The sequence below is a fragment of the Gymnoscopelus braueri genome, assembly GCF_963280865.1.
Source record: "Gymnoscopelus braueri genome assembly, chromosome: 6".
NCBI classification, from domain to species: Eukaryota; Metazoa; Chordata; class Actinopteri; order Myctophiformes; family Myctophidae; genus Gymnoscopelus; species Gymnoscopelus braueri.
In genome coordinates, this window is record NC_137607.1 from 58,224,124 (window position 1) to 58,250,431 (window position 26,308).

General features: G+C 42.7%; 1 protein-coding gene across 1 annotated transcript in view; it reads left to right on the forward strand.

Moving 5' to 3' along the window:
* Window positions 1-26,308, forward strand: part of ptprfa (protein tyrosine phosphatase receptor type Fa) — a 396,384-nt gene that overhangs the window by 156,319 nt on the left and 213,757 nt on the right. The window contains exons 7-12 of the mRNA XM_080430969.1: window positions 8,797-9,069; window positions 9,367-9,512; window positions 16,584-16,904; window positions 18,489-18,606; window positions 19,208-19,344; window positions 20,024-20,168. Of these exons, the coding sequence (XP_080287095.1) occupies window positions 8,797-9,069; window positions 9,367-9,512; window positions 16,584-16,904; window positions 18,489-18,606; window positions 19,208-19,344; window positions 20,024-20,168 (1,140 nt within the window). The remainder of the gene's footprint in view (window positions 1-8,796; window positions 9,070-9,366; window positions 9,513-16,583; window positions 16,905-18,488; window positions 18,607-19,207; window positions 19,345-20,023; window positions 20,169-26,308) is intronic.

Genomic DNA, 26,308 nt, shown 5'->3' on the forward strand with positions numbered 1-26,308 from the left:
TGGGGAAATGTGCACCAACAAGGCTGTGCCCATGATGTCCAGTCCTACTGTCTCTCCTACAACTAGTTTCTTTAACCCATTAAGACCGTGAAAAGCATCCGTGTCATTTTAGATTTCTTTGGCTATTCAAAAATAGCAAATATACAAGCTGATAGCGCGGCACCAAGTGAGCATGGTGATCTACAATTTTGTTTTAAATCCTGAAAAAAAATTGCAAATCTTTGAATACATATATACTTTTAAGTGAACATTTCGTAACTCAAATCTTTGCGTCTGGGGGGTCCCTGGAACAAAAATATTTTGAGATGGGGATCCAAGGCCAAATACATATCATTGTGCGGGTCTTTGACATGAAGAAGTTTGAGAACCACTGATATTATATATTTTTAAACTGTCAGGATTTAGAAGACATTTGTAGAATCCCCATGCAGAAGCAAAGGTTTGAGTTAAAACAATTTGCTTTAAAAATATATATTCAAAGATCTGCACAAATTGTCATGATTTTTCCAAAAATAGCAGATCTGCAAACTATGAGCTTGTATATCTGCTATTTTTTGAATAGTCAAAGGAATGTAAAAATGACACAGATGTGTTCCCGGTCTTAATGGGTTTTCAGGATGAACCCCCCCCTCCCTCCCCTCTTCTTCCTCTGTTCTCTCTTGTTCTCTCTTGTTCTCTCTCTCTCTCTCTCTCTCTCTCTCTCTCTCTCTCTCTCTCTCTCTCTCTCTCTCTCTCTCTGGCATGCTAATGACATAAACACAGTCTGAGTTTGTGTCTGCATTATATAACTGTCTAAATGCTACTAATACAATGATTCTGTTAATGGTTCAAGGTTCATTGCCGTAGGCTGATAATAAGAGAATAAATGAGTCCACGTATAAACAGCATCTTATATACACCAACAGCATCTTTCATCAGCTGCCACAATGCTGTATATATACTGTGTATAGTAATGAGTATATTATACCGACATCATGGATCTCCATGTTCTTCTGACTACACATACGTCATGTCCTAGTATGAGCGAATAGGGGAAGGGGATCAACGTCATGTGATGCCTTTGTTTAGCCCAAAAAACTGTCAGCTGTCCCAAAATCGGGCCAAACAAAGGTGCTTATTGGTCAAAAATCCGGATGTGTGCCTCAAAGAATATGAGCATAAAAGGGACAAGGACTGACAGATACAGGAGATCTCCATATATGAGCATATCAGTCAGATCGGCGATGCCACGTAGGTGTTAGGGCAGTGGTGGAAAAAGTACTCAAATGTTTTGCTTAAGTAAAAGTATCAATACTGCAATGTAGAAGTACTCTGTTAAAAGTAAATTTGTCTGGTGTTCAAAATTTACTTGAGTAAAAGTACAAAAGCATTGGTATCAAAATGTACTTAAAGTACCAAATGTAAAAGTACTGAAATGTTTGAAATGTGTCGCGATGAGACACGTTGTGAGCTTGTAGATCGGCTATTTTCAAATAGCCTAGGTTTAAAATAGGACTAAAGTGTTTATAAAGTTTTATAATTAAAATCTGCAAAGTAACTAGTAACTAAAGTTTTAAAATAATTGTAGTGGAGTAAAAGTACAATATTTGCCTCTGAGATGTAGTGGAGTAGAAGCAAAAGTATTGGAAATTGGAAATACTCAAGTAAAATAAAAATACCTCAAAATTGTACTTAACGAAAAAACATCACATGGATGCACCTGGGACGTATCATCAGTGTTGTAGCCTGGGGTCATAGGATGTTTCGGGTCTCGCAACATACACCCTCACCCAGGTGACCCAGCCAGGGTTGATCAAGCCCCGACTTACGTCCCAGGTAGCTACCCACGGTCAGTCCTAAATAGGGAAAGACAGGGCCACTTAATACGCTTGTCCGAAACTACTCTGCCAGGAATGGGGGAGAGCGGAGGCTCTGGCACGTGGAGGGGCTAGGCTCTGTGGATGGCCTCCTGGCCGGGCTCCTCCTCCGTCTCACCAGGTCCAGGACCTGAGCGTTGCACCAGACTCCCCCGCTCCAAACATTTCATTCTGGTGTGATGGTGTCTTGGCCCGTGGTGGTACTGCAGGCTTCCTTTGCGTCTTGCTTGAATGGTCCTCCTAAAGGCCTCACCGTGGATTTGTTGGGCTTCTTCCTCACGGAAGACACAGACTGGGGCGCCAACCCAAACTGCTCCCGGATGCCGTCTACATTCCGGCTGTCACCCGTCTCTCCGGTGGTCACCAATCTATTCCTGGTTGTCACGTAGTCTATAAATTCCTATGAGCCACTATAAATAGAATAACTATAACGAAAAAACATCACATGGATGCACCTGGGACGTATGATCAGTGTTGTAGCCTGGGGTCATAGGATGTTTCGGGTCTCGCAACATACACCCTCACCCAGGTGACCCAGCCAGGGTTGATCAAGCCCCGACTTATGTCCCAGGTAGCTACCCACGGTCAGTCCTAAATAGGGAAAGACAGGGCCACTTAATACGCTTGTCCGAAACTACTCTGCCAGGAATGGGGGAGAGCGGAGGCTCTGGCATGTGGAGGGGCTAGGCTCTGTGGATGGCCTCCTGGCCGGGCTCCTCCTCCGTCTCACCAGGTCCAGGACCTGAGCGTTGCACCAGACTCCCCCGCTCCAAACATTTCATTCTGGTGTGATGGTGTCTTGGCCCGTGGTGCTACTGCAGGCTCCCTTTGCGTCTTGCTTGAATGGTCCTCCTAAAGGCCTCACCGTGGATTTGTTGGGCTTCTTCCTCACGGAAGACACAGACTGGGGCGCCAACCCAAACTGCTCCCGGACTTAAGTGCAGTACTTGAGTACATATACTTAGTTACTTTCCACCACTGTGTGAGGGCCACCCGGACTCTAGATGTGAGGGAACCCAAACCTGTACTTTAGAAAACCCTGCAGACACATTTATCCACTTTCGCTTTCAAATCATATATAGTGAAATATGTATATAGTGAAAATATTATTTTCACTATGTTTGCATGACACTCATGTAAGATGAAGATGAAGAAAACCTATTGAATCTCTCTACTGGTAAGTCATTAACTGGTGGTGTAAAGTAACTAAATACATGTACTCACAATTTTGAGGTATTTTTTACTGTACTGTAGTATTTCCAATTTTCAGTACTTTTACTTCTACTCCACTACATCTCAGAGGCAAATATTGTACTTTTACTCCACTACAATTATTTAAAAACTTTAGTTACTAGTTACTTTACAATTATCAATTATCATTTTACAAAACATACATTAACCACTTTAGCCCTATTTTATACATAGGCTATTTGAAAATAGCAGATCTACAAGCTCACAACACGTCGCATCGCAACGCATTGTGGCCTTTTACTTTTACTTTGGATACTTTCAGTACATTTTGATAGCAATACTTTTTTACTTTTACTCAAGTAAATTTTGAATTCCGTACATTTACTTGTAACGGAGTATTTCTAAATTGCAGTATTGATACTTTTACTTGAGTAAAATATCGGAGTATTTTTTCCACCACTGTGCGTGTGTCAATCAGCAGATGAAATGTCGGTTTTAACCTTTGTAGCAGAAAGATTAAAGGCCTCCGGCCTTAAGAGGCTGCGGCACCATAGCAGCCGTCCCACGACTCAAATCTCTAAAAGTCCACCTCGTTTTACTCATTTTCTTCTGGAGCCAAGATGACCCGGAATGCACCCACATGAACACACTCACTCACGCACAAACACAAATTAAACGTCCAGTATCTTAAAATATCTAATTTACCTGTAATTAATTAATTTAAAAAAATCTCAATGATAAAGATATTTATGAAAATGAAATTATGTTTTATTTCAATTAATTTGTTTCGTATTATGTATTACTCCAGTAAAGTTAAAATCAGGGGTGTGGGAAAAAATCGATTCATACTTGAATCGATTTACATTTAAAAATAATTATAAAAAGTTTTTTTTTCCCCCAGTATTTTTGTATAATTGTTTTTTTGAGAAGTGGCAAGTTCCGGGCTGAATCGGGAAAAATCGTTTTTGAATCGAAATTTGTTTTGAATTGGGAAAAAAAATCTTTTTTGAATCGAGAATCGTGACCCCAAGAATCGGAATCGAATCGTGAGATAGCAGACGATGCACAGCCCTAGTTGAAATACCTCCAAAGTGTACTTAAGTACAGTACTTGAGTACATGTACTTACTTTACACCACTGGGTGAATGTAATTCACATTGTAAAGAGCCGTGGATCAAAACGCTATATAAATGCACCATTTACCACCAAGGCGTTGTGGTAAATGGCACAAATTATTTTCAAATGGGGGTCCGCGGCCAAATACGTTTTAATTTGGGGGTCCTTGATATGAAAATGTTTGAGAACCATTGAGTTAGACCCTAGTCGAACAGACCTGAGTTGCAACCGTACTTGTGCGCCCTTTCCCCCCTCTATACCAAATCTCTTTGCCGAAAATAGCCGATCTACAAGCTTACATATAAGCTTGTAGATCGTTTTTGGCAAATCCCCCCCATCATGGATGTTAGTGCATAGGGATGTTAAGCTATCCTCGGCTGAGCTGCCATTACGACACTGCAGTATCAATTTAAGCCCGAGAGTGTGTCAAATGTCATGTTTTACACGCTCTGTGTTAATTAAGTTAAATTGCTGCAGTGTAGCATGCACGCACACACACACACACGCACACGCACACACACACACACACACACACACACACACACACACACACACACACTCATTCAATTATGTGTGACATCACACCATGCAAACATCCTCTGCACTGTTAGAGTGCCCTGAGTCAAACCACTTTTCCGTGAGTGCTCTTCTGAAAACAACATTTTGGTTAAAAAGTATATAATAATAATAATAATAATAATAATAATAATAATAATAATAATAATAATAATAATAATAATAATAAAATAAACAAGCAAACATATTGTTGCTTATTATGCAGAGTGCAAGAAACCATGCAGAAACCAGCAGGGCTCACATTGTGAGCTAGTCGATCTGCTATTTTCCCGCGAAAGCTTTCCCCACAATACGGACCATGGGGTTTAAGTGGTTATAACGTAAAGCATTATGCCACACAGCCACTTGCAGGTAGGTGGATATGCAGATAAGTGTGTCTATGCTGAGCCGTGATTCAGATGTCATGCAAAGTGGGACACATGGCAGCAGTTAGGGGAAGCGTCAAAGATGTCTGTGCAGCCTCTGGCTGTGAGCAGCACGGCAGTTTACATTGTAATCCCCCCCCCCCCCAGATCAGCAGGAAGGTCCACACACTCACAGTTGCACGCAAGCACGTACAAAACACACAGGTTCGCATTACTATAGTTGTGAGGACATAAACATTTTAGGACAGTTGAATAGTTGGAAAATAGTCGGAAATAGAGCCGGTCTACAAGCTCACAACGCACCGATCGGCAATTGTTCGTAGTGTGACATAGGGAAAATTCTAATTCCAGCACCGATTTAATCAGCAACTTAACCTCTAAATGTCTAATCCCAACCCCTAAACCTAACCTCTAAATGTCTAATCCTAACCCCTAAACCTAACCTCTAAATCTAATCCTAACCCCTAAACCTAACCTCTAAATGTCTAATCCTAACCCCTAAACCTAACCTCTAAATCTAATCCTAACCCATAAACCTAACCTCTAAATCTAATCCTAACCCCTAAACCTAACCTCTAAAAGTCTAATCCTAACCCCTAAACTTAACCTCTAAATCTAATCCTAACCCCTAAACATAACCTCTAAATCTAATCCTAACCCCTAAACCTAACCTCTATATGTCTAATCCTAAACCTGACCTTTAAATGTCTAACCCCTAAACCTGACCTCTAAATGTATAATCTTAACCCCTAAACCTGACCTCTAAATGTCTAATCCTAACCCCTAAACCTGACCTCTAAATGTCTAATCCCAACCCCTAAACCTGACCTCTAACTGTCTAATCCCAACCCCTAAACCTGACCTCTAAATGTCTAATCCTAACCCCTAAACCTGACCTCTAAATTTATAATCCTAACCCCTAAACCTGACCTCTAAATGTCTAATCCTGACATAAACCTCAACCTGAATCTTGTCCTAATTGTAAGCCTAACGCGAAAAAATCTTTAACCACCAAACAACCATTGACATTGTGAGGACCAGGAAAATGATCCTCACATATCTATTTCTCAAATTACACACACACACACACACACACACACACACACACACACACACACACACACACACACACACACACACACACACACACACACACACACACACACACACACACACACACACAGTCACTCACATGCTAACTCATTGTGCATGCATAAGGCGTGGAGGCCTAATGTGACCCAGTCAGAAATGTAGAAGGTATAGATTCACATTCAAATTCGCAGCGAGGGCCTTGGAGAGGATATAGTCCTGCACCTGCAAAATATCTGGGTTACCTGTGTGACCTGGGTTCCCCGAATACTCATGAAAATATTTGGATTCTAGTGTAACCATAGTTCTCTGAATACCCATGAAAAAACATTTGGGTTACTAGCGTAAGGGCACGCTCCCACCAAAACATGGTTGGCTGCTGCGCAACGCAGGTTGTGTGCAGCCACAGTTTTTTGCAGCCAGCGGATTCTAAAAAACGGGAGTGACCCACCTGTCACTCACTAGGCCCGCACCGCCTTCTGCCTTGAGCACCATGTTGCTTCCTTAGTCCGCCTTCGACTCACCCGATTGGACAGAGGTGGAAAAGCAGCTCCTGCCTCCAGCAGTTATGCTTCAAATGGACAAGTCGTGTAGAGAGGATAAACGCAAGGTCTGCGCGACGGGCGGAAAGATGTGCTCTTGTGTGAATCCACACATTTACATTGACAAAGCATTGGCAGATTCCGCCCCAGAGGTAAAATAAAAGTGCGGTGGGAGCTCACCCTAACAATAGTTCTCTGAGTACTCATAAAACACATTTGGGTTACTAGTGCAACCATAGTTCTCTGAGTACTCATGAAAACATTTGGGTTACTAGCGTAACCATAGTTCTCTGAGTACTCATGAAAACATTTGGGTTACTAGCGTAACCATAGTTCTCTGAGTACTCATGAAAACATTTGGGTTACTAGCGTAACCATAGTTCTCTGAGTACTCATGAAAAATCATGTGGGTTACTAGTGTAACCATAGTTCTCTGTAGCCTGCTCATAAAAAAAACATTTGGATTGTGAATACTTGTGAAAAAACATTTGGGTTACTGGAGTAATCATAGTTCTCTGAGTACTAATAAAAAACATTTGGTTTACCAGACAACAAAAATGTTCTGAGTACTCATGAAAACATTTGGGTTACTATTGTAACCTTGGTTCTCTGACTACTCATGAGCAGTGTTGGGCAATAACCAGTTACTAAGTAATATATTACTGTAATGTTACTTTCCCCAATAATTATTAGTGTAACTTATTACAATTGCCAAAACAATGTAACTTAGTAACTTTGAGTAACTAAGTTACAATGAATGTTATGTGTTTTTGACACAGATAGACTATATTAAACCTATTACTTATACTCCATAGTAGGAGGTTGTGAAAAAAGAGCAGATCTACAGTATAAGAGAATCAAAGCAGTAGGAGCGGTGTTACGGTCACTGTATACCACACTGTGACAAAAAGAGAGCTGAGCCAGAAGGCAAAGCTCCCGATATACCAGGCAATCTTCGCTCCTACTCTCACCTATGGTCATGAAATGTGGATCATGACCGAAAGAATAAGATCATGGATACAAACGGCCAAAATTCTCAGACAGGTGGCTAGTGTCTGCCTTAGGGATACGGGGGAGAAAGTTCAGTCACCCGGGAGAAACTGCTGTGAAGACGGCTGCTCTTTCACTTGGAAAGGAGCCAGTGTCTCCCGAGGGAGGTCCTCCCTCAGTGCACGCCCCCCTGGGAGGAGGCCCCCTGGCAGACCAAGGACCAGGTGGGGAATTTTAACTCCTCGCTGGCCTTGGAACGCCTGGAGAAAGTGGCTAATGTTGCCCAGGAAAAGTGAAGTCTCAGTCAATAACAAATCACATGCATTGTAACTTAGTAACTCAAAGTTATTTCAGCATCAGTTAGGGTTTAGTGTCTTGCTCTAGGGACACCTCAGGAATCGACCCTGGTAACTTCAGATTTCCAGACAGCCTCTCTACCCATTTAGCTAAGCCCCCCCCACCTTCCCCTCCTCTTCCCAACATTACATATTAGTAACTAGTTGGAGCCAGTGGAGGAAAAAGTTCTCAAATGTTTTACTTAAAGAAATGTATCAATACTGCAATGTAGAAGTACTCTGTTACAAGTAAAAGTCTGGCGTTAAAAATGTACTTGAGTAAAAGTACAAAAAGTATTGTTATCAAAAATGTACTTAAAGTACCAAAAGCACTGACTACAAGCTCACAACGACGACTATTTTCAAATAGCCTAGGTATGAAATAGGACACAAGTGGTTAATGTATGTTTTGTAATGTAATAATTTATATCTGCAAAGTAACGAGTAATTGACGTTTTCAAATAATTGTAGTGGAGTAAAAGTACAATATTTGCCTCTAAGATGCAGTGGATTAGAAGCAAAAGTATTGGAAATTGGAAATACTCAAGTAAAGTACAAATACCTCAAAACTGTACTCAAGCACAGTACTTGAGTACATGTACTTAGTTACTTTCCACCACTGGGTATTACAGCCCAGCTCTAGCTCTCAGTATGGGATAACGTTCTCTTGCCTGTGAGTTCCTCTCACTGGCACACCCTGCTTTTCTTCTCTGCCCCCCCGTATACACCCCTATAGTCCGCCGCGTGCCCCCTCGCTTCTCCATCCCGCCCACCGACCACGAGGTGATGCCAGGCGGCGCCGTCAACCTCACCTGCGTGGCGGTGGGCGCGCCCATGCCGTACGTGAAGTGGGTGAGCGGCACGGGCGCCGAGCTCACCAAGGAGGAGGAGATGCCCGTGGGGCGCAACGTGCTGGAGCTCACCAACGTCCGCCAGTCGGGGAACTACACGTGCGTGGCGATCTCCTCGCTGGGCGTCATCGACACCACCGCCCAGGTCACCGTCAAAGGTGGGTGGAGCCCTGAGTTTTTATGTTGATTTAGTGTTAACGAACGCCCATGTTTTCATTTTCGGTTTTGTCTTGATTAAGCACCTGATTATAGCAGATCTACAAGCTCATAGCGCGGCACCGTGTGCCACGCTATGAGCTTGTAGATCTGCTATTTTTTAGGGAAAAGATCTTGACAAATGTATGCAAATCTTTGAATATATATATATATATATATATATCAGGGATGGGCAACATGCGGCCCGCAGCGTCACTCAATGCAGCCCCAGGCCAAAAATGTGTGTTTTCATCACACAGCCCTACCTAAACCCCCCACCTCGCTGACGGTGACAGAGACCACGGCCACGAGTGTCACGCTCACATGGGACTCTGGAAACACAGAACCAGTGTCCTACTATGTCATCCAGTACCGTGCCACCGCACCTCCCCTCAATGGCTTCCAGGTACCGCTGTCATCATCAGGACATTTGAGTTTATTCTTTGTCATATAGATCGTTGCAATTAGCATTTTAAAGGTGCAGTTACGTGGTATTTGCTTGTTAAAATAAGTGTTAAAGGAGTAGTTCACCCCAAAAATTACTTTTTTTCTATCAATTACACACCCCATGAAGCCTTGAATTCATGGAGATTTGTTTTGTTTTTGTCGCATTCCTAAGGCAATACTTTGATGACCGGCGGAGATTCAAATTATTGGCTTAGGAATGCGACAAAAACAATCTCTAGAAAATAAGTATTTTTTTGGGGTGAACTACTCCTTTAAATTGCTCTATATTGTAATCGTTGTGTTTGTTCTGTAACAGAGGTCTCCCTTTCTCTCCAGCTTAGTTTGAGTTCTTCTTCTTCTTCTGCCACTTTTCGCAGTTCTGGCTGAACCGTGCTGTCGCTTTTTTTGAAACTCGGCCATATGGTAGATGGTCATGAAAAACTTTCAAGAAATAAATCTCACAATCTTCAAAAGGTGGAGCTATAGCACTCAATTGAAAATGCCAACTTTGAACAGGTACAACTCATGCCCTGTTTGACCTACAGCCATGAATCTTCAATACACATATGCGTCTCCTCATGCTGAACAACTTTCACCCTCTGACTTTTGACCTCTGACCTTTAGATTGCCCACCATTTTGAATTATATGAGAAACAGTCATTGGCTCATAACTTCTGCATTTTTTCACCTATGGAAAATCCGCTACTAACGTTTTGTCGGCAGAGGTCCAAAGTTCATGTGTAAAGAGTTTTGTGCAGATTACTAAAAAATCCCAGGAGATAGATTTTAACTATTGCAGTTTTATGAAAATTATTCATCTGCCCCTAACACATACACGCAGACTCACATTTCTTTGAAACTTTGCAGAAATGTTGAGGGTCATTCCAAATATCACTGAAACCAATCTTACTCCAATTGGCCAAAGGGGGGCGCTATAGCGATTTTTTTTAAATGCAAACTTTGAACAGGCATAAGTCATGCCTCGTTTGGCCGAAAGTCGTGAAACTTGCTTACACTTGTGCCTTGACTCGTGAGGAACACATGTATCACTTTGACCAGTAAGCTCCACCCTTAGATTGTCCGCAATTTCGAGCAGTTTGAAAAACACTTAAACCCAGGATTTTTCAGCTATTTGCGTGAAACTGTATCATCTGTGTGAGCTGCTTTTTCACCAGTTCAGGTCTGTCGGTCCAATGGTTTCTCGCTTAAGCGTCTGCCTGACAACCGCAAGGTAGCCTGTTCAAGGCTCACTTCATGCAGACTTCATTTAAAGGTTCTATGACATTTATTTTCACTTTTTTTATTTTTTATGTTTTTTTGGGGGTTTTATGACCTCAATTACACCCAAAAAATTGGAACTTTGAACGTTCAGTGGATTTTCTGTGGTCTGGGGTTTTCTGAATAATTAGGCTGAAAAGTGATCTGAGCTTGGCCCTTCGGCAGTGAGGTCACAGCCGATTAATCCCGCCCACTCTCCTCCTCGCCCCTCCCCTCCCCTATCCTTTCATTTGCGGGGGGGTGGAGCAGAGGCGATGATTGACAGGCAAAGTCCCTCACCAGCAACACCCGCAGGCAAAGATTTCTTTTTTCATTGCAGTTGAAAAGGCTTTAGAAATGTGAGAGAAAAACACCTGCCATGGATCAATGGAGAGGAATTTTTTGTTAAAACTTTCTATACACGTTTGAAGGACCATCACAAAGACTTTTAATGTGTGGTAAAACTGAACGTCATGAAACCTTTAAAGTGCAATGCAAACAACATGACTGTATCAATGAATTCATGTGCAATCGATACAGATAACATGAAATGCTTATTTGAGAGTATGTTTTTTCAATGTATGACATACTTCATTGTGAAAATAGCCGATCTACAATCTCACAACTTTTCAGATAGCAGCTTTTTGTGAGCTTGTAGATTGGCTACTTTCACTAGTTTTCGTTCCGAGGAGACAAACAATGTCTTTATTGGTAAATGGTTTGTGAACCAGTGATCTAGATTAGTTGGGGACACAGAGGTTTGGTTCATAATGGACGGAAATACTTAAAAATATCAACAGACACTATCAGGGAGAACATATATCTAGCTCAATGAGAAAAGAGGCAGTCTGTGAGGGCAAAGGTTGCTGGTTCGATCCCTGTCCTTGACAATGTGTTAATGATCATGATTGGCATTCTTAGTTGTACATGTAGTGTTTACTGAGGTTAGGGTGGGTGAGTGGGGGCATTGCATAAAACATGACCTTGTTAATTAATGCATGTGCAAGTGTTAAAGATAACATGAAATGCTTATTTGAGAGTATGTTTTACTCATACTCAGACATACTTCATTGTGAAAATAGCTGATCTACAATCTCACAACTTTTCAGATAGCAACGAGAGTATGTATTTTCAATGTATGACATACTTCATTGTGAAAATAGCCGATCTACAATCTCACAACTTTTCACGTTTTGTGAGCTTGTAGATCGGCTACTTTCACTGGTTTCTGTTCCTAGGAGACGTACAATTTCTCTATCGGTAGATGGTTAGGGAACCAGTGATCTAGAGTAGAGGCTTGGTCCATCAGGGACGGAAAGAGTTATATCAACAGACACTACCAGGGCTATCATATCTCTAGCTCAATGAGAAGGAAGGCAGCTTATGAGTCCGGAGGTCACTGGTTCGATCCCTGTCCCCGACGATGTGTTGAGGTGATCATGATTTGGCATTCGTAGGCTTATGCATAGTATTTCTTGAGGTTAGGGGTAGGCATAGTTTTACTGAGGTTATAGTTAGTGAGGGTTTATGCTCATTTGTTAATTGCATGGTCTTCTTTCTCTCAAGTTCAGTCTTCTATGGCTTATTGTGCATATTACGTATCATTGCTTCTTTCTTTCTGCATTCACTGGCCCCGTATTATTGCTGCTTGCAGCTATATTTTTTATTGTATCATGGAATATTCAGAGGTAGGATTCAAAAAGGGCAGAAAAAGTATTGTGTTACAAAATAAAAAACAAATTATAGCTGCAAGCAGCAATAAACGGGTTCAAGGCATGATAGGCAAAAAGCGATATGGAACAATAGCACAATAAGACATAGAAACAGAATGGATTGAACTTGAGACAAAGCAGCCCATGCAACTAACAAATGAGCATTCTCAATTGCTGAGCAGAGTGCTGAGGGATGGTGGCTAGCAATCCAGGGTTAAGGACCTCACTCATGGACACCTCAACCCATGGCCATAGACAGGAATCGAACGTTCAACCTTCGGACTCACAGGCTGTCACACTAGTGATTGAGCTAAGGCTTCATCCAGCCTGACGGTGTCTGTTGAAGATCATACTCTTGCTTTCTGCCATGAACCGAGCCCCTGTTTCACTACAACTAAGATCAGTGGTTCACAAAGCATTTATCAATAGAGAAATGTGATGTCTCCTCTGTACTAGTGAAAGTAGCCGATCTACAAGTTCACAAAGTGTTGCTATCCAAAAAGTTGTGAGCTTGTATATCGGCTATTTTTCACAAGGAAATAGGGTATACATTGAAAATAACTACTCTCAAAAAGGCATTTCATGTTATCTTTAAAAATTGCATGCATTAATTAACACTAGTCCATACCCGGTCGATGCATCCGTGGGGGGATATGCGCACATGATCTGGCAACCCGGGAGGCAGTTCGTCCCATAGCTCGCGGGGCCATCCCACAGCTGGGCAGCCCCGTAACCATGGCGACATTCTTTTGCACAAAAACGCTAATAAACAGCTGAGATTTGGTGAAATCGCTGTTCCGTGCACATGGTAATGGTGAATGGCTGTGTGCAAATTCAGATCAATTGCTCCAGCCACTGAGGAGAACTGGGCAGAACACATTTTGGTCTCACCACTACAGACAGACGTTACTCAAATTATAGGAGGATGGTCATGTTTTGTGCAATGCCCCCCCTCACCCACTGTAAGATAGAGCTCTACTTTGGTTCACAGAATATTGAACATCACCATGGCACATCTGGTGGTGAGGCTTCACGGTCATGGTATTACACTATGAAAGATAGAAACACATGATATTATATATTATACAATTCAACATTTAACACTACAATAAACCAAGTGACATTCAATATTTCTCTAAGATGAATGATTATTGTATTTCCCTGAATTCTATAATAAGTACTTATGTGCTATGTTCAACACACACACACACACACACACACACACACACACACACACACACACACACACACACACACACACACACACACACACACACACACACACACACACACACACACCATGCAACATGCAACATGCAACATGCAACCATGAACAAGTGAACTCACTTCAGTGACGCATGACCCAGGCCGGCTGAGACTCCAGGACAGAGGGCTCTCCAGTGGAGTTGTTACTGCTGCTGCTGCCAAGCAACACTGAAGGACAGGCAGGGTATATATGTTACAGTATGATTGGAGAACCAGTACGATTGAAGAATGCGCGCTCGTTTTTACCACCCACCCAGCACTAGAGGGAGCCACAAGCCAGGCTTGTGCACAAACATATATGGCCACACACACACACACACACACAGTCACACACACACAAACACACACGCGCACACACACACGCGCACGCGCTCATGCTTTTTTTGGTTTATTGAAAGCAGGACTGTTTAGATACTTTTATTGTGTTCTGGCTTTTGTTTTACTTTCTCCCTGACACACACACACACACACACACACACACACACACACACACACACACACACACACACACACACACACACACACACACACACACACACACAGTGATCCATGAAAAGAACTATTCTGTCCCTATCGGTTTACAAATCAAACGGCGCTGAGTCGACTAGTGGAGCGTCGGCCGGTCACCGCGGGCACTCGCGCCTGGAGGCGCGAGGGCGCGCTTCCTCGGCCTCAAGCTCCACTAAGTCGGCGCGCCGTGCGTGTGAACGCGTGTTCAGCGTTCCCCTCAATGATATTATGGTTCCCCTAGCGTAGCTTCCTGGTTGCTATGTGGGGGGGAACAACAAAAGACAGGTCTCCGTCGGCGCATCAAAGCCCCGCCTCTCCGCGCTCTCCTTCTCCTCCTCCTCGGAGGAGGAGAAGGAGAGAAGGAGAGGACGGGACGGTTTAAAACGCGAGGAGGAGGAGGAGGAGGAGGCTCCTCTTCCTTGCGAGCCTCGCGTAATAACCCCCCGCCTCGCAGCGCCGTCCTCCTCCTCCTCCTCGCGAGCCTCGCTAATAAACCCTGTCTCGAAAAGCCCCGCCTCGCCCCGAAGGAGCCCCGTGCCTAAAAACGAGCGCTCTGTCTTCAATCGTACTGGTTCTCCAAACGTACTGTGACATATGTTATATACCAGGCCACTAATGACTTGTGAGTGAAGACAGGTGTGATTGGTGATGAGTGAGAGCAGGTGAGGGGGGTGGATCCAATCCATGGGAATAGGGGGAAGGTTGCTGACTAGATGACTCTTTTCTACACCCACCCTCACTAACCTTAACCTCAGTAAAACAACGCCTAAACCTAACCTTAAGAAACACTATTTGTAAAACTAAGAATTCCAAATGATGATCACCTCAACACATTGTTGGGGACAGGGATCAAACCAGCGACCTATGGACTCACAGGCTGCCTCTCTTCTCATTGGGCTAGAGATATGGCCTTGATGGTGTCTGTTGATATCTATATGTTTTTCCGTCCGTTATGAACCAAGCCTCTGTTACTACTCTAGATCACTGGTTCACAAAACATTTACCAATAAAGATTTTTTTTGTCTCCTCGGAATGGAAACTAGTGAAAATACAATCTACAAGCTCACAACGCGTTGCTATCTGAAAACTTTGTGAGATTGTAGATTGGCTATTTTCTCAAGAAAGTGTCATACATAAAAAACAACTACTCTCAAAAAAGCATTTCATGTAGATTTTTTACTGTTTTTCATATAATTCAAAATGGTGGGAGATCTAAAGGTCAAAAGTCTTTGGCCAATAGTTGTGAGTTTCGTGTCTTAGCCGTTTGGCATAGCCCTCTACCATATTGCTGAGTTTCGTAAAAAGCGTATGCACGGTTAGGCCAGAACTGCAAAAAGTGGCGGAACAAAAAAGTGTAGTGAGCCTGTAAGGATAAGGATAATTCCTTTTAACAGGACGTTCATGAAAGTCCTTGCGGTCTTGTTTCCAATGAGGGCCTGTGAGCAATTAGGGGTTAAGAGTCTTGCTCAGGGACAAATTTCATTTCATTGACACATATGCTGGCGTGGCCTGGAATTGAACCTGGGGCAACCAGGGCCTCTGGGCTCCCTAGGTGGGCTCACTGACCACTCAGCTATGGCCGCCCCCCACTCAGCTGTAGGCCTCGAACCCTCAAAAAAACATACCATTTAAAAAGATATTAAGTATAAGTATAAGTATTCACAGTTAAACCCACAATGCTATAGGTTTACTAGCGTACTACTATGTACAACATTCTGACAAAGACGAAAATTAAGGACATTTTCTCTATGGTTTCAGTGAATATTTTCTTGTTTTTCGATGTCTAGTTTTAGTTATGTTGCTGGTTTTAGTGAACCCCAGCATGCCTAATCTGGGGGGAACATTTGCCAAAACATAGCCAATGTACAACTTGTAGATCGGCAAACACATTCGCTGTTCAGGGAAAAAGCGGTCCAAGTACAGTTATAACTCATGTCTGTTTCGCTTTTTTTATGAATAAAATGTAATGTTGTCCAATCTGTACGGTAGAGTATGTTAATACAATATAACTTATATAATTGGGGTGGTTGTATTTTGTCTCCCTGCTCTTCTATTGAGACATTTAGATCGTGTCAAAGGTCATGTCTCACCTAGACTCAGGATCTGGCACGAATTTTGACCTCAAGATCAAGGTCAAGATTCAATGTATCCACCGAGCAAGCAGGCAGGCTCTATTAGCTCTATGATAAACATTTCAGCACGTGTGCAGGAAACCAGGTTCAAATCCGGGGTAGAAGAGGAAAGTTACACAGGGCAGCTTTAACTATAATAAGCTTGACTTCCAGGAAGTGGACGGTGTGGCCACCACCCGCTACAGCATCGGAGGCCTCAGTCCCTTCTCGCGGTACGAGTTCCGTGTCATGGCGGTCAACAACATCGGCCGCGGTCCGCACGGAGCTCTGGTGGACACCCGCACCGGCGAGCAGGCGCCCTCCTCCCCTCCCCTACACGTCCAGGCACGCATGCTCAGCTCCAGTACCATGCTGGTCCAGTGGGAGGCGCCAGAGGAGCCCAACGGAGAGATCCGCGGCTACCGCGTCTACTACAGTCGCGAGCACGGCGCCCTGCTCAGCGCCTGGCGTGCGCACGACACAGACAACAGTCAGGTGACCAGTAATGGACAGTATCAGACAGCCCCCTTCCTATACAAACCGATTATAACTTCAAACTCCACACAACATGTTTGATTCATCAAAAACACCCGTCCTTGGTTCTGGTGACTCATCCTGCCCCGTGAGGGGCCGTGTTTTTTCAATTATGTTTTTCATTTTTTTAATATATATATTTTTTTCATTTTCCAAAAGAAATATTAAAAATAAATGAAAACAAGTAATGACATGGCCTCCTCACGTATTAGAAGGACAATATCAGTCACCAGAACCAAGGACGGATGTTTCCGATGAATCTATCATGGTTAAAATGGAGTTTGAAGTTACAATGGCTTTGTATAGGAAGGGGGCGTGTCTGATAAAATGAATATCAAATATCTAAATACTGAATCAAGCTACAAAAGCCCGAGTAGACGATAAAATGAAAGTGAAATATCCCTTTAAAGGAGCACTTCACCCATTTTCAACATCAACTTCATATAATTGGTCCTCACTAATGCTCATTATAATATGGCCCCATTTATACTATTGTCAGGGCTGCACATAACTTTTTTGGTCTAGTACTCAGAAGAGCACCTGGAGATGTTACTTGGTGCTCACCAAATAAATGGTCCGGTGCAGATTGGGACGTTCAGGGCATATTTCGCACCATCACGGTGCGTTCATCATCGGTAACGAGGGCCTGTAACACAGCCAGCAGCGTGCTGCGTGCGACTGACTGTGTGTCAGTATTCGAGGCTACACTCACACAATCACGTGCAGCATGCGTCCCCTCCCCCTCCGCCTAATGGCTGTATATGGGGCCGACTCAGGGGTTGCTTTAGCGTGATTGTGTGAGTGTGGCTTCAGGAAGTAAATTCCTGTCCCAGCGGTCCCAGCTGTTGGTGCGCGAAAGCGCTTCCCTTCGTCTGATATGCCACGCAACATGCATTTTGACGACGCATGCGCACCAGTTATGTGCACCCCTGGTTATTATGTCCTAGGACGAGTGGTACAGTAGAAAAACTCCATCCAGAGTCCACCGCAGTTAAATACCCGAGCGGACGGTCCATGCTCTAGATCGCGTATTTTTATCACGATTTTTTTTCTTTTTTTCTTTTTCATATATGACTTTCACAATGACAGAAAACTGTCCACAGTGTCTGTGTGAGATGAGCCCCTCTGGATGTCTCGCAAGCCGAGATTTCACCCGTGATCAGAATGTAAACACTATGGCGGCCCATTTGGGACAAAAAACACTGTGGACATGTTTCTGTCATTGTGAAAGTCAGATATGAACAAATATATTTAAAAAATACGCGATCTAGAGCATGTACCGTCTGCTCTGGTTTTTAGCGGTGGACTCGGGATGGAGTTATGACATTTTTCTACTGCACCACTCGTCCTAGGACGTAATAACATCATATAAAGGTAAGAAAAACGTGGTCTGGAATTCTCCTTTAAAGCCCAGCGTACCCCCGTACTTTGACTCAAGTACCGATTTGGACTGAGCTACTTTCACTTGTAGCTGAGTGATATCGGACCAGCAGTACAGTACTGCATGCATACCTTGACCGGAGTACTGTGTCTTCCCCCCTGCAGGTGACCACCATCTCTGGGCTGACCACTGACATCACGTACAGTCTGAGGGTCCTGGCCTTCACCTCCATGGGAGACGGACCCCCATCTGATGTGCTGCAAGTCAAGACCCAGCAAGGAGGTAGGTGGTGGACAGTAACTAAACCATTTACTTGGGTACTACAGTCAGTGGTGGAAAAAGTACACACATCTCTTATTTAAGTAAAAGTATCAATACTGCAATGTAGAATTACTCTGTAACAAGTAAAAGTCCGGAATTAAAAATGTACTTGAGTAAAAGTACGAAAGTATTGGTATCAAAATGTACTTAAAGTACCAAAAGTAAAAGTACTCATTATGCAGAATGTCCAATTTCAAGTTTTCAAATGTATAAAAAGTAGGCAGAAGGCCGCCACCCTAGAGCCTAGGGTCTGCCTGACGTTTTTTCCAGTTAAGAGGGAGTTTTTCGTTGCCACTGTCGCAAAATTGCTTGCTCAGGGTGGGATTGTCGGGTCTCTTCTCTACATGTAAAGTGTCTTGAGACAACTTGTTGTGATTTGACACTTTAATAAAAATTGAATTGAATTGAATTGAATTTAATTGAATAGATCGGATTTGAGAAATAAATCGGATTTGACTGGATGTGACTGCAGTAGTCTAAACAGGGCCTTAATATCTCTCTCTCTCTCTCTCTCTCTCTCTCTCTCTCTCTCTCTCTCTCTCTCTCTCTCTCTCTCTCTCAGTTCCAGCTCAGCTGTCAGGTTTAGAGGCGGAGGCAGAGCTGGACACACGCATCATGCTGACGTGGGATTGGCCGGTCCAGGATCCAATCACAAAGCTGGAGCTGGTGTACTGGGAGGCCAGTAACCCAGAGGACAAGGTGAGTAGTAAGGAACATTCTTTGTCTAAACCATATTGACCCAAGCTGTAGGGCCAGTAACAATAACATGTTCATTTGGAAGGACCTTGGCATGAAAAGGGGTTGGGTCAGCTGGGTTTAGGTCAATGAATAATATTGATCAGTGGTGGAAAAAGTACTTAAGTAAAAGTATAAACAATTGCAACTACAAGTAAAAGTCCGGAATTCAAAATGTACTTGAGTAAAAGTGCAAAAGTAATTGGTATCAAATGTACTTTTATGTACTTAAAGTACCAAAAGTAGAAAGTACTCATTATGCAGAAGGTCCCATTTCATTAGTTTTCAAATATAAAAATATTTTGAAATGAGCAGATCTACAAGCTCACAATTCGTCACATTGCGACACATTGTGAGCTTGTAGATGGGCTGAAGGGGTTAATGTTGGTATGTTTTGTAATAATAATCAAAATATACAAAGTAACTAGTAACTAAAGCTTTCAAATAATTGTAGAGGAGTAAAAGTACAATATTTGGATCCAAGATGTAATGAAGTAGAAGTAAAAGTATTGGAAATTGGAAATACTCAAGTAAAGTACAAATACCTCAAAATTGTACTTAAGGACAGTACTTGAGTAAATGTACTTAGTTACTTTACACCACTGATATTGATGTCTTTTGCTCTCTCTCACTCTCTCTAAAGCACCATGTCACGTTTGACCCGGCTGGTTCCTGTGCAATAGAGGAGCTCCAACCAGACACTGTGTACGTGTTCTCCGTAGCTGCACGCTCCCACATGGGATTAGGAGTGTTCACCCAGCCTCGGGAAGCCAGGACCGCACCGTCCAGTAAGTACTTTACAGGACGTCATGAAATGGTTTTTTTTCTTGCTAGCTTTGCTAGCTCCTTTATGTTTCTGAAACGGAGGCGTGATGTGACTCAACCAATCACAGTCTCAGCCGATGGTCCTGTCCTTTCGGGCTATGGGATGGAGGGCTCAACACACACAGCTCAGAGTGCAGCTGTTTCGTTGCAACGCGGGGGGACAGTGGAGATGGGTTGGGGGTTCTGCGGAGGGACGTTTATGTTGCTAATTTCTCACCTCAAATGTTTTCAGATACATATTTTAAAGAAAGTAGCTCACCCAAAAAATTACTTATTTTCAATCAATTACATTTTCAATCAATTACACACACGATTTTTGGGGGGTTTTATCGTATATAATTTGATGCCCAAAAGTCTCCATTGAGTCTCCTATTGACCGATGACCCGGTCATCAAATATTGGCTCAGGAATGTGACAAAAACTAAAAAGCTTCATGGGGTTTGTACAGTAATTGATAAAAAAATAAGTATTTTTTGCTGGGGCCAAATAAAGACTTATTTAAAGACGTGTTATTATTGAACTGATGAGGGACACACTTTGTTCATATTTTTGAGAATCTGAATGACACACATCTTACAAGTTCAATAACAAGAGTTGTCTCTGCATTTGGACCGTTTTTGGACATCTACAAGCTTGTAGATTGGCTATTTTTTTTGTTGCCAATGTTCCACCTAGAATGTGGATGCTGGCCGGTTCATATAATATACAATTGTCCTTAATGTTTTTTCTTAGAAATGAAGGATGCCCACGGGTGTCCCTCAGGTATTTGGCAACCCTAGTCAAAACAAACAGCCCGGAATATGATGCAAGACCAAGCAAACACATGCAACACAAGACAAAATACTTAAAGAACATAATTAACGTTGCTGACAGGGAGAAAACCTTTTTTGTTTTTAGTTTTCCCTTCCTAGAAATGTAGTGGAGTCAAAAGTATATTTGTCTTTGAAATGTAGTGGAGTGAAAGCCTTGACCTTCCAAAACAAACAAATACATAAATAAACAAACAAACAAACATCTTAAATACATACTGAAGTAAATGTAAGCTTTTGAGTGGAAACGTTGAACTCATTAAGGGTAGACTGGCATACAGGCAGCTTCAAATATGAACAGTCCACACAGTGGAAACCATCTCTCCCACCTGCTCATTTGATTTGACCTTTGCATTGTGTCCTTGTGTGTCCATACATTATGCCTCATTATACAACAGGTACCTCCAACCAAGCAATCTGATTGTATTTATTTAATTTCTATCAGATATCTTAGTTACAATGAGATTGAGCTAACAGCAGTGGTGGGAAAAGTACTAAAATCTTTTACTTAAACAAAAAGTATCAATACTGCAATGTAGAAGCACTTCGTTACAAGTAAAAGTCCGGAATAAAAAAATTACTTGAGTAAAAGTACAAAAGTATTGGTATCAAAATGTACTTAAAGTACCAAAAGTAAAAGTACTAAAATCTTTGAAAATAGCCTATGTGTAAAATGGGGCTAAAGTGGTTAATGTATGTTTTATAATGTCATAATTTATATCTGAAAAGTACTAGTAACTAAAGTTCTCAAATAATTGTAATGGAGTAAAAGTACAATATTTGAGATGTAGTGGAGTAGAAGTGAAAGTATTGGAAATTGGAAATACTCAAGCAAAGTACAAATACCTCAAAATTGTGCTTAAGTACAGTACTTAGGTAAATGTACTTAGTTACTTTCCACCACTGATGAAAACATGTTTATATGTTGTATTTTGATGGTTACTGTTGTATAATCAAACTATTACACTCAAGGGTGGCTTTACCAGGATCATTGGCACTTCAGTGATGCTTGTTGAACTCTGCTCTGCCTCGTTCCATCACTATGGTGTCAATAATCACCATAGTGAGACATAAGTGTGACATTCCGCCACTTTGTTTGTTTTGATACATTATGCCAGTGGTTCTCAACCTTTTTCAGAGCATGTTTATTTTGATAATCAATCAATCGAATGGAACCAACGTAGTATGCTTTAAAGGGGAATACCACACATTTTCAACATTGAACTACTGTATGTCATTAATACACCTTAGAGCTGTTATGTGGAAATAAGAACAAAGTCCCCCCACCCTTCTGTCTTGCCTAGAACTGGAGAATTTATTGTTGGGGTCATGTGATCAGTGACAAACAGACGGTGTACTCTTTGGCTCCGCCCTCTAGGCTGCTGCATTCACTAGAATGGTGAATCTCACTTCCAGCTGAAACAGAGCGACTTGAATATAAAGTTAAGACTTATTTTCAGCCAATTGATTTCTATTATCTACATGCATTATGTCTTGTGAAACGTGATATGTAACCATATGCCATTATAAACAACTACAAGTCGTGCTGTTTCAGCTGGAAGTGAGATTCCCCATTCTACTGAATGAGGCAGCCTAGAGGGCGGAGCCAAAGAGTACACCTTCCGTATGTCACTGATCACATGACCCCAACAAACAATTCTCCAGTTCTAGGCAACACAAATGGGGGGGAACTTTGTTCTTATTTCCACATAACAGCTCTAAGGTATATTAATGACATTCAATGTTGAAAATGAGTGGTATTCCCCTTTAAGTTCCTATTTATTGGCATCACAATGAAAACAAAATTTTCTTGGTTTTAAAGAAGAATGTTACATTATCATTAAAATCTTCGTGCTTGACTAGTTATTTGGGGGCCCATTTGCAATACCCTTGCGGCCCACCAGTAGGTCATGGCCCACATGTTGAGAACCGCTGCATTATGCTAGCACGCAGTGTGACATACCACCATTTTGTTTGTTTTGCCTTCTGGACTGGGGACATTTGCAGAGGGACATAATATTCAGTTGTTCATATTAATTATATCCAAAGCATCCCCTAAAAAAAAAAAATGTGAGGAATACCTACCGATGTCATGTGGGAGTTCCCACTGCTTCAGACCGTCCTCAATAACTGCTAGCTTGCATAACGTCTTCAAACTAGGACTTAAATCTAAGATGCGCAGGTCATTAGGAGTAGGTGTGCAGTTTCCTCCAAAGAGGATGATACAATCACCCACCATGCAACAGCACATCTAATATGACCACGGGCCTTTCCCCTTGGGCTTAACTTTCTTCCAGGAGAAGGTCTCTGGATTGAATTTCCACAGATCATTGAAGAGGAGTTACTGTTTTATACAGTTATGTACAGCTCTCCATTGTAAACAAATGCGTGTTCATACCGCCCGGAACCATCCCTGAAATCTTGGGCTTGAACCATCTGTAGGTGTCGACATCAAATCCATAAAGCACGCTGCAGTAAGGAAACCCTCCCCAGATGTAGATAATATCTTCTTTAATATCAGCTGTGTAGTCCTCACGCGTCGATGGAACCTCAAGGGGACCTCCTCCAGTTGGCGCTGGAGGCAACTTCCTCCAGCGTAAAGGCACTGTGGTGAAAACGTTCACACCCATCTGAGCCTCGTTGCCGTCACAGAATCCTCCAAAAGAATACACCTTGTGCTCCACTGCAACAGCAGCGTAGCCACATTCTCCTCCTTTAACCAATAAATCCAAAAATAATGTGAATACTTCCACGACCGTACCAAAGGGCAACTTCTCTGTTTTCTCTCAATCTCTGCCATGTTGCACAGGTGCAACAAATTAATGTAATAATAAACAATATAGTGGTGACCCAATGAATAGAATGATTCCGCAATCACCACAGACTGCAAGAGATTGGTCACAGATTTTCATGTAACATCCAGGACCGTGCCAGACAGGAAATTGCAAAATTAACACGTTAGGCTACTCGGTTACCCCAAAAAGTATTCTGATTACAGTAACAACGTTACTTGTAACGCGTCACCCCCAACACTGGTAGGCAGATTACTCAATCACGTTACTCCAACTGACTGCCGTCTGGAAGATTTCGACAGAACGTTAACACGTCATCACACTCATATCACCATGACTCAGCCATAACCATATACGGAGTGCAACGTAGCTACGCCCAAATATGGAGTGTGTTGTCTAACCTCAATGTGTCGTCATGGCACAAACAAATCAGTCAGCTCCATACATGGGCACAAAAGGGGGCATGCCCATAAAGAGGACAAGGACCCATTTATGGGCATATCAGTCGGATTGGCGGTGCGAGAGGCGTGAGGGCCGAATAGCGGCCCAAAGGCAAAAAACAGATACCTCCACCCTCTTTAAAACAAACACTCCTGTGCCCAGTCCAGAACGCTCTGTTCCTCAGTCTCCCATCATGCACCCAGCTTGACCTCCTGACCCTTCCCAGCAGTCCCTTCGGCCCAGCGCCCCCCGGAGGTGCACCTGCAGAGCGTCAGCTCCACCAGCGTCAAGGTGAGTTGGGCGCTGCTACCCCCTGGGGACGGTGGTAGCCGCGGAGGGGACGTTGTGCGCTACTCCCTGGTGTACCAGGCGATGGCGGCGGGCGAGGATGGCGCCGCGGAGCGCCAGCGGGTGCAGGCCATCGGGGCTGATGTGAGCAGCTACACACTGGAGGGCCTGGAGAAGTGGACGGAGTATAAGGTTTGGCTGAGGGCCCATACTGCCCTGGGGCCCGGCCCCGAGAGCCCCGCTGCCCGCGTCACTACCATGGAGGATGGTACGTCGGTCGCCATCTGACTAAAACCCACTTAAACCCTATACATCAGGGGTCTTCGACAGGGGGCTCCGGGACCCCTAGGGGTCCTCAGAGTTACTACAGGGGGGTCACCAAATCTTTGTGTGATAGGCTTTTTCTTTTTTACATTAACCACTTGAACCCTATAGCATTCCTATTCTGAGGGGAACATTAGCCAAAAAATCTACAAGCTCACAACGCCTCGCGCTTGTAAATCAGCTATTTTTGGCTAAGTGGTTTGGTGTAGAGAGAGAAAAAAAAAAAAAAAAGGTTTAATAGCTTAAATGGCTGAAAATACAAAAAGAAAATATACAGATGATAGTGCTGTCAAACAAGTCTATGAATATATTACATCTATGAAAAGGTTCAATCTGCAACATAATTTCATACAATATGTAGTGGGGGGGGGGGGTCCCTGCTTCATCTCTCTCTCAGCTAAGGGGCCCTTGGCCTGAAAAACGTTGAAGACCCCTGTCCGGCGTCGCTCAGGGCTCTATATTTTTTTCTGTTTTCTGTTATCGTTATCTCTCACTGAAAATAGCAGATCGACGCTTGTCGATCTGCTATTTAAACCCAGCTAATGCTTCAGCGGGGCAAGCTACTTTTCAACCTGCAAAACCTGAAACTTTCACTGTCACTTCCCCCTGCTATCTGTCTACTGCTTCACCCTTCAGCCGCATTCATCATTCATACTCCGTATCACATTGTTTCTCAAACAGTGGGTTTGAGAAACGATTGTGTTTGAGAAACGTCCAGAGACACTCCCATCCTCCCATCGTCGCGGACCAATTTTTATGGGTCGCAAGTAAATGTCTTTTTTTACGTTTCCTACATTTAAAAAAATATATATTTTATTTCAAAATATTTTAATAAGTTTAAACAAAAAAAAACACAACTTTTCATCAATTTAAAACAATTCCAACATTTTTCAAAAGTATTTCATAAATAAAATGAAAACATCTAATCATTTCCATATATATATTTTTTTTAAGTTTAAAGGGATTGTAGGCAACATTAAGCCTACATTTTAAGAATATATATATATATATATTTAACATTTTTTCCCCTCTATCAGCCACTATATAATGATGCTGGGGTGTTTTCCTGCATTGAAACACAGTCCTCTTTCTGAAATCCGTATTTTCCCTACTATTTATGTTTGTCCGGGACGTAAATGCATGGACGCGCATGTGCACGTCCGTGCGCGTCCGTGCCCGTGTGAAGTGTTCGGGTGAAACCGAATGGGGCCGAGTGCAGCCGACAAAAATGGAACGAGCCGCCATTGTTTCCTCCATTGAAGTTTATACTTCTTACTTTCGGTTTTAAAACGCTCTCAAACTTATTTTTTGAGGCACGGAATTTACTTTCAAGATATCGTTTGGATATAATTTAGTTTTTTAACTTCATATATGTGGTCAATTTATCATGAAAGAGCCTATTTAAAAATAAAAATTCAGAGAACCGGCAGGGGCGGGCAGTGACATGCA